The following is a 9536-nucleotide window of genomic DNA, read 5'->3' as shown; positions in this document are numbered from 1 at the left end:
ATTTCTATATCACTCATTCATGTCTCTGGGTTTCATCTATGCCTCCCCCTTGTTCCTCGCTCTGAACAATGCTGCTTTATCTAGCTTATCTATTCCCATCTATCAACATACATCAATCCGTATGATGTATTGGGGGCCTCGTAGCCTGGTGGACAGCGCGCAGGACTCGTAATTCTGTGGCGCGGGTTCGATTGCGGCACGAGGCAGAAACAAATGGGCAAAGTTTCTTTCACCCTGAATGCTCCTGTTACCTAGCAGTAAATAGGTACCTGGGAGTTAGTCAGCTGTCACGGGCTGCTTCCTGGGGGTGGAGGCCTGGTCGAGGACCGGGGCCGCGGGGACACTAAAGCCCCGAAATTATCTCAAGATAACCTCAAGATAACCGTTCACCACAGAAACGAGGCTTCTTGAATGTCTCTGAAGATCTCATAGTTCTCTTGTCAGAGTTACTGAGTGTGACAGGGCGTTGACTGGCATGGTTATCTTGAGATCTTGAGTTATCTTGAGAAGATTTCGGGGCTTTAGTGTCCCCGCGGCCCGGTCCTCGACCAGGCCTCCACCCCCAGGAAACAGCCCGTGACAGTTGACTAACACCCAGGTACCTATTTTACTGCTAGGTAACAGTGGCATAGGGTGAAAGAAACTCTGCCCATTGTTTCTCGCCGGCGCCTGGGATCGAACCAGGGACCACAGGATCACAAGTCCAGCGTGCTGTCCGCTCGGCCAACCGACTCCCTGGTATATATACTGCTGATCTTTTTATGGTAATGTGGTCTTTTGGTACTAGATTTGGGATTTAAGATTATGCCCAGGTCTTAAAGGGAGCCTGATGGCTGAGTGGACAGCGCTCGGGACTCGTAGTCCTAAGGTTCCGGGCGGTTCTGAGAGAGGAACTCTGAGAACCCTCTCCAGGTATGCTCCAGGTAACTCTGAGATGTTCCTATCGTTTTCACTCATCTTTGTCACAGTGTATCGATGGTATGATCATTTCAGAGCTTTTTGGGTTGGCCAATTCTGCGCGCCTCAAAGGGCGCAGAATTTGTCAGAGTGAATCAGTATACTTGGCAGGAATAACTTTCTCCTGACGCAGCTGAAGAAGCTGTGAACACGACCCGTTCAGCTCATTTCTCTAACCTCCTGACACAAGCAGAAACGTGCAAACCCAACCAACCCACCTATCCTACCGAGCCCCGATGCATAGAAAACGTGGATATTCTTGAGCCGTTACTGGAGTAACGGAATAGAGGTTGGATTTCTAAAGTTGGTTACCATTAATCCTGTTACCTAGCAGTAAAATAGGTACCTGGGTGTTAGTCAGCTGTCACGGGCTGCTTCCTGGGGGTGGAGGTCTCGTCGAGGACCGGGCCGCGGGGACACTAAAAAGCCCCGAAATCATCTCAAGATAACCTCAAGATAACCAGTCTCAAGTAGATTGTCCCAGTGCCCAGCTAGTTCGCGCGACAAAGAGCTATGAAATTTGATTGGCTACTTCACATGGAAATGTAGATGAATCTGATTGGAGTTGAGAAGGATCTCACGTATTGTACTACCGTTATCAGAATGGTTTTGGGAGATCAGACAGGCTGTGGGAAGTTCTGTTGTTGTTGTTGATGGTGGTGTCCTTGCGATTATTTTTGTCGTGATAAAGGATTGATTGATGAAGATTAAGCCACCCAAGAGGTGGCACGGGCATGAATAGCCCGTAAGTGGTGGCCCTTTCGAGCCATTACCAGTATCAAAAGATGATACTGGAGATCTGTGGAGGCGCGAACTGCACCCTGCGTGACGGGAGATGTCTCCCGGACCAAGTGGTGACCAAATGGTGTGATAAAGGAGGTTTTTGCGGTGATTAGGGCGGGGTATGTACTCACCTATTTGTACTCACCTATTTGTGCTTGCCGGGGGGGGGGGGGTTGAAGGGAAGGGAAGGGAAGTATCAGGGGGGAAAGCACCAAGCCATTGCGTCTATATAGCACTTGGAAGGGATCAGGATAAGGATTTTGGCGATGGGACTGGGGGGGGGGGGGGGAGGAATGGTGCCCAACCACTTGGACGGTCGGGAATTGAACGCCGACCTGCATAAAGCGAGAAAGTCGCTCTACCGTCCAGCCCAAGTGGTTGAGCTGGACGGTAGAGCGACGGTCTCGCTCTACTAGGGTTGAGCTTTGGCTCTTTGGTCTCGTGTGTGTGGGGGGTGGGGTGGGGGGGGGGCAGGACCGGTGTGTCCCCAATACTGTAGTCAAGTATTTGAAAGTTGGGAACCGTGTTAGGCTTTGATTGTTAGTGTTGCTCATGCTGCGCCTCTACTTGGATCACGTCTACCGCACCATCTACTTTTAACACGCCATCTACTGCACCATCTACTTGTAACACGCCATCTACTGCACCATCTACTTGTAGCACGTCATCTACTGCACCGTCTACTTGTAGCACGCCATCTACTGCACCATCTACTTGTAGCACGCCATCTACTGCACCATCTACTTGTAGCACGCTATCTACTGCACCATCTACTTGTAGCACGCCATCTACTGCACCATCTACTTCTAACACGCTATCTACTGCACCATCTACTTGTAGCACACCATCTACTGCACCATCTACTTGAAGCACGCCATCTACTGCACCATCTACTTGTAGCACGCTATCTACTGCACCATCTACTTGTAGCACGCTATCTACTGCACCATCTACTTGTAGCACGCCATCTACTGCACCATCTACTTCTAACACGCTATCTACTGCACCATCTACTCGTAGCACGCCTCTACTGCATAAATTACGTTGCTGCTAAGATGGTTAAGCTATTAGGGTGGTCTAATGGAACAAAATCTCACAATGTTAGGATAGGAGAAAGAGAGACATGACCACAACCTACAAGATACAAGTTAGATACCACTCTCAGGTATACCACCAGACTGGTATCCTAGCTGAGGGGTATGAGCTACGGGGAAAGACTATGGGAACTAAATCAAGCGTCGCTGGAAGAGAGAGAAGAGTTAGGGGAGACATGATCGGGGTGACATGAATACCACAGTTGAGAGGCAGGACCAAAGAGCGGGACCAACCAACCCCCCACAAGCATAATTAGACGAGCTGCCACCACCACTACATCCCCATCATGCTGTTACACTCACGAGGCATCACTATCCTGACCCCATCATGCTGCTACACTCACGAGGCATCACTATCCTCACCCCATCATGCTGCTACACTCACGAGGCATCACTATCCTCACCCCATCATGCTGTTACACTCACGAGGCATCACTATCCTCACCCCATCATGCTGCTACACTCACGAGGCATCACTATCCTGACCCCATCATGCTGCTACACTGACGAGGCATCACCATCCTTACCCCATCATGCTGCTACACTTACGAGGCATCACTATCCTGACCCCATCATGCTGCTACACTCATGAGGCATCACTATCCTGACCCCATCATGCTGCTACACTCATGAGGCATCACTATCCTGACCCCATCATGCTGCTACACTCATGAGGCATCACTATCCTCACACCATCATGCTGCTACACTCACGAGGCATCACTATCCTCACCATCATGCTGCCTGACCTTATATCACACACACCTGTGTAACGACTTCTGGCTCACCTGTTGGAAGACGCCAAGGAGATAACAGAGAAAATCGCAAGATACTGCAGCCAGTTCTTCAGGTATCTTCAGATTCCTACAAGTTTGTGGGTCAGTGCTTGGCAGGATTGTACCTGGATTGTACCTGGTTGATGGGGTTCTGGGAGTTGTTCTACTCCCCAAGCCCGGCCTGAGGCCAGGCTTGACATGAGAGCTTGGTCCAACAGGCTGTTCCTTGGAGGTATTGTGTCATGACTTCGTGAGATAAATATGCTGGTATTGGATGGTAAGTGAGGGAGAATGGAGGTAGATGGAGCAGAGGATGATGCTGGGAGTTGTCAGAGCGTTTGGGTACAGACGCTGCCAGCTAGAAGGAATCAGGAGAAAGAGCAGCAGCAGGAACAGCAGCAGCAGCAGCAGCAGCAGGAACAGCAGCAGCAGCAGCAGCAGCAGCAGCAGCTAAGTGAAGACTCTGAACTCCGGCTGACACAAATATGACTAAGCCTGACACTACTACCCCCCCCCCCTCCCCTCCCCCCCCCCGCACCCCTCCCCCCACACCCCCCCTCCCCCCGTACCCAGACCCCCTATGCCTTCTCCCTCAACGCACTCCACAACACACTTCAACACATTCCTCCCACTGAACACTCCTTCCAGACTCACCTCAATACCCCCATGGGCTCTTATTGCCAGTCCTCGTGGCGTAGTGGTGAGACACTCGCCTGGCGTTTCACCAGCACTTTGGCCGGGGTTCGTAACCCGTATCATATCCTCGTTCGCCAAGCCTTAACTCTAGCCCCTATTTATCCAACAGTGAAATGGGTACCTGGTTCTTAAACGATTTGGCGGGTCGTATTCCAGGGAACAATTGGGATTAAGGACCTTCTTGAGATTATCTTAAGATGATTTCGGGGCTTTAGTGTCCCCGCGGCCCGGTCCTCGACCAGGCCTCCACACCCCCAGGAAGCAGCCCGTGACAGCTGACTAACACCCAGGTACCTATTTTACTGCTAGGTAACAGGGGCATAGGGTGAAAGAAACTCTGCCCATTGTTTCTCGCCGGCGCCTGGGATCGAACCCAGGACCACAGGATCACAAGTCAAGCGTGCTGTCCGCTCGGCCGAACGGCTCCCCCATCCGGCACATGTTGGTAGACGCTACCCACATGCTGGTAGACGCTACCCATATCCTGGTAGACGCTACCCACATCCTGGTAGACGCTACCCACATGCTGGTAGACGCTACCCGCATCCTGATAGTCGCTACCAACATCCTGGTAGACGCTACCCACATCCTGGTAGACGCTACCCACATGCTGGTAGACGCTACCCGCATCCTGATAGTCGCTACCAACATCCTGGTAGACGCTACCCACATCCTGGTAGACGCTACCCACATCCTGGTAGACGCTACCCACATGCTGGTAGACGCTACCCACATCCTGGTAGACGCTACCCACATCCTGGTAGACGCTACCCACATCCTGGTAGACGCTACCCACATCCTGGTAGACGCTACCCACATCCTGGTAGACGCTACCCGCATCCTGGTAGACGCTACCCACATCCTGGTAGACGCTACCCGCAACCTAGTAGACGCTACCCACATCCTGGTAGACGCTACCCGCATCCTGGTAGACGCTACCCACATCCTGGTAGACGCTACCCACATCCTGGTAGACGCTACCCGCATCCTGGTAGACGCTACCCACATCCTGGTAGACGCTACCCACATCCTGGTAGACGCTACCCACATCCTGGTAGACGCTACCCACATCCTGGTAGACGCTACCCACATCCTGGTAGACGCTACCCGCATCCTGGTAGACGCTACCCACATCCTGGTAGACGCTACCCACATCCTGGTAGACGCTACCCACATCCTGGTAGACGCTACCCACATAATGGTAGCATGAGGTAACTGCATAAATGCACACATATCTAAATATATTTCAAACAAAAGTTACATATTCTGCGGCGCCGAAAATGAACACCTCGTGTGGAGCCCGTCCAACCACTTGGGCTGGACGGTAGAGCGACGGTCTCGCTTCAAGCAGGTCGGCGTTCAATCCCCGACTGTCCAAGTGGTTGGACACCATTCCTTCCACCCCCCGTCCCATCCCAAATCCTTATCCTGACCCCCTTCCCAGTGCTATATAGTCGTAATGGCTTGGCGCTTACCCCTAAAAATTCATTCATTCATTCGTGTGGAGCCCGTCCTCCCAACCCCTCCACAACGGCCAGAAAATGATGTGCTAAACTTTCCGAACCAATGGACCCAAGCTTAGAAAATGTGAATGTTTGCGAGTCGCTGCGATTCCATAGTACATCACATTATATCCGTTGGGGGGCATTTTGACGTGAAAATGGAACGTGAGAATGAGATTGACGTGAGAGAGAGAGAGAGATCGCGTTTATTCACTAGACATGAGGAATATGAGGAGATAGGGAGGTAGATAGGTAGGGAGATAGCATGGGATCTCATCCTGTATGGTATCCCCCTCCCCCCTACCCCCTCATGCCGTATCTGACCTTCTCATTCTCTTTCGGACCATTCTATTTCGGATCCTGTAGTGTCTTCCCTATTTGGTATTGATGTTAAGGTACTTATTAAGGCTCTTAATGCTTTGGTCAACGACTTGAGATGAGGTGATTGTTGAATTGGTAGTACCTACAGCCTGGTGTGTGGCCAGCCTTCCCCTGGTGATTGTCAGGTGTGTGTGGCCAGCCTTCCCCTGGTGATTGTCAGGTGTGTGGCCAGCCTTCCCCTGGTGATTGTCAGGTGTGTGGCCAGCCTTCCCCTGGTGATTGTCAGGTGTGTGGCCAGCCTTCCCCTGGTGATTGTCAGGTGTGTGGCCAGCCTTCCCCTGGTGATTGTCAGGTGTGTGGCCAGCCTTCCCCTGGTGATTGTCAGGTGTGTGGCCAGCCTTCCCCTGGTGATTGTCAGGTGTGTGGCCAGCCTTCCCCTGGTGATTGTCAGGTGTGTGGCCAGCCTTCCCCTGGTGATTGTCAGGTGTGTGGCCAGCCTTCCCCTGGTGATTGTCAGGTGTGTGGCCAGCCTTCCCCTGGTGATTGTCAGGTGTGTGGCCAGCCTTCCCCTGGTGATTGTCAGGTGTGTGGCCAGCCTTCCCCTGGTGATTGTCTGGTGTGTGGCCAGCCTTCCCCTGGTGATTGTCAGGTGTGTGGCCAGCCTTCCCCTGGTGATTGTCAGGTGTGTGGCCAGCCTTCCCCTGGTGATTGTCAGGTGTGTGGCCAGCCTTCCCTTGGTGATTGTCAGGTGTGTGGCCAGCCTTCCCCTGGTGATTGTCAGGTGTGTGGCCAGCCTTCCCCTGGTGATTGTCAGGTGTGTGGCCAGCCTTCCCCTGGTGATTGTCAGGTGTGTGGCCAGCCTTCCCCTGGTGATTGTCAGGTGTGTGGCCAGCCTTCCCCTGGTGATTGTCAGGTGTGTGGCCAGCCTTCCCCTGGTGATTGTCAGGTGTGTGGCCAGCCTTCCCCTGGTGATTGTCAGGTGTGTGGCCAGCCTTCCCCTGGTGATTGTCAGGTGTGTGGCCAGCCTTCCCCTGGTGATTGTCAGGTGTGTGGCCAGCCTTCCCCTGGTGATTGTCAGGTGTGTGTGGCCAGCCTTCCCCTGGTGATTGTCAGGTGTGTGGCCAGCCTTCCCCTGGTGATTGTCAGGTGTGTGGCCAGCCTTCCCCTGGTGATTGTCAGGTGTGTGGCCAGCCTTCCCCTGGTGATTGTCAGGTGTGTGGCCAGCCTTCCCCTGGTGATTGTCAGGTGTGTGGCCAGCCTTCCCCTGGTGATTGTCAGGTGTGTGGCCAGCCTTCCCCTGGTGGTTGTCAGGTGTGTGGCCAGCCTTCCCCTGGTGATTGTCAGGTGTGTAGCCAGCCTTCCCCTGGTGGTAGGTATAATAGGTCTCCTGTTGTCCAGGTCATGGCTGAGTGAGGATTGATGAGTACACTCATTTCTTACTCATCATAATTATGCTCATTATTGGACATAATACTCATTGTACTCATCATTTATGGATGGGTAGAGCACGTTGAGGGAGGGAGGGAGGGGGGGTAGTGGGGAGGACACTGGGGGGGGGAGGAGACACAGTCTGCGTGTACACATGACACATGACACACTGTATCACACTGAGGTACTGGGAAGTGGACCACAAGGCTAGGATACACTACAGCTGTGTGGTAATGTACCGGCCAGGGTCCCCCCCTCCCCCGGGTGCTCTGTGTGTGTGTGTGTGTGTGTGTGTGTGTGTGTGTGTGTGTGTGTGTGTGTGTGTGTGTGTGTGTGTGTGTGTGTGTGTACTCGTTTAGTTGTGCCTGCGGGGATTGAGCTCTGGCTCTTTGGTCCCGCCTCTCAACTGTCAGTCAACTGGTGTATAGGTTCTTGAGCCTACTGGGTCATATTTGAAACTGTGTATGGAGTCAGCCTCCACCACATCACTGCCTAATGCAGTGTGTGTGTGTGTGTGTGTGTGTGTGTGTGTGTGTGTGTGTGTGTGTGTGTGTGTGTGTGTGTGTGTGTGTGTGAGTGTGTGTGTGTGTGTGTGTGTGCAGGATGAAGCGGCCTCGGCCCCTCCCTTCCCAAGAGCAGTTGTTTTCTGTACTTCAGAATTGCAGTTGATACCCCACACACGATAAGGTAAGGAATGTTGTCTATTGACTACCAGGAGGGGTATCGTCGCTGTGTCAGGGGTCTGCGATGCCTGGTAGTCCTCGGGTATCGTCGCTGTGTCAGGGGTCTGCGATGCCTGGTAGTCCTCGGGTATCGTCGCTGTGTCAGGGGTCTGCGATGCCTGGTTGTCCTCGGGTATCGTCGCTGTGTCAGGGGTCTGCGATGCCTGGTAGTCCTCGGGTATCGTCGCTGTGTCAGGGGTCTGCGATGCCTGGTTGTCCTCGGGTATCGTCGCTGTGTCAGGGTCTGCGATGCCTGGTTGTCCTCGGGTATCGTCGCTGTGTCAGGGGTCTGCGATGCCTGGTTGTCCTCGGGTATCGTCGCTGTGTCAGGGTCTGCGATGCCTGGTTGTCCTCGGGTATCGTCGCTGTGTCAGGGGTCTACGATGCCTGGTAGTCCTCGGGTATCGTCGCTGTGTCAGGGTCTACGATGCCTGGTAGTCCTCGGGTATCGTCGCTGTGTCAGGGGTCTACGATGCCTGGTAGTCCTCGGGTATCGTCGCTGTGTCAGGGGTCTGCGATGCCTGGTAGTCCTCGGGTATCGTCGCTCTGTCAGGGGTCTGCGATGCCTGGTAGTCCTCGGGTATCGTCGCTGTGTCAGGGGTCTGCGATGCCTGGTTGTCCTCGGGTATCGTCGCTGTGTCAGGGTCTGCGATGCCTGGTTGTCCTCGGGTATCGTCGCTGTGTCAGGGGTCTGCGATGCCTGGTTGTCCTCGGGTATCGTCGCTGTGTCAGGGTCTGCGATGCCTGGTTGTCCTCGGGTATCGTCGCTGTGTCAGGGGTCTACGATGCCTGGTAGTCCTCGGGTATCGTCGCTGTGTCAGGGTCTACGATGCCTGGTAGTCCTCGGGTATCGTCGCTGTGTCAGGGGTCTACGATGCCTGGTAGTCCTCGGGTATCGTCGCTGTGTCAGGGGTCTGCGATGCCTGGTAGTCCTCGGGTATCGTCGCTCTGTCAGGGGTCTGCGATGCCTGGTAGTCCTCGGGTATCGTCGCTGTGTCAGGGGTCTGCGATGCCTGGTTGTCCTCGGGTATCGTCGCTGTGTCAGGGGTCTGCGATGCCTGGTTGTCCTCGGGTATCGTCGCTGTGTCAGGGTCTGCGATGCCTGGTTGTCCTCGGGTATCGTCGCTGTGTCAGGGGTCTACGATGCCTGGTAGTCCTCGGGTATCGTCGCTGTGTCAGGGGTCTGCGATGCCTGGTAGTCCTCGGGTATCGTCGCTGTGTCAGGGTCTGCGATGCCTAGTAAGTTGTTATAGATTCA

General features: G+C 53.8%; 1 protein-coding gene across 1 annotated transcript; it reads right to left on the bottom strand.

The window, feature by feature from the left end:
- Positions 1-2280: 2280 nt before the first annotated feature.
- On the bottom strand, positions 2281-3572 carry LOC138359795 (ribosome-binding protein 1-like). The gene is made up of 2 exons (XM_069319499.1): positions 3567-3572; positions 2281-2790 (listed from the first exon to the last, which is right to left on the bottom strand). The coding sequence occupies exons 1-2, from the start codon at positions 3570-3572 to the stop codon at positions 2281-2283; spliced, it is 516 nt and encodes a 171-aa protein (XP_069175600.1).
- Positions 3573-9536: the final 5964 nt, after the last annotated feature.

Source organism: Procambarus clarkii, chromosome 93 (assembly GCF_040958095.1).
Source record: "Procambarus clarkii isolate CNS0578487 chromosome 93, FALCON_Pclarkii_2.0, whole genome shotgun sequence".
Taxonomy (NCBI): Eukaryota; Metazoa; Arthropoda; class Malacostraca; order Decapoda; family Cambaridae; genus Procambarus; species Procambarus clarkii.
The sequence above is the reverse complement of the archived record's forward strand: the minus strand, read 5'-3'. Positions and strand labels throughout refer to the sequence as shown.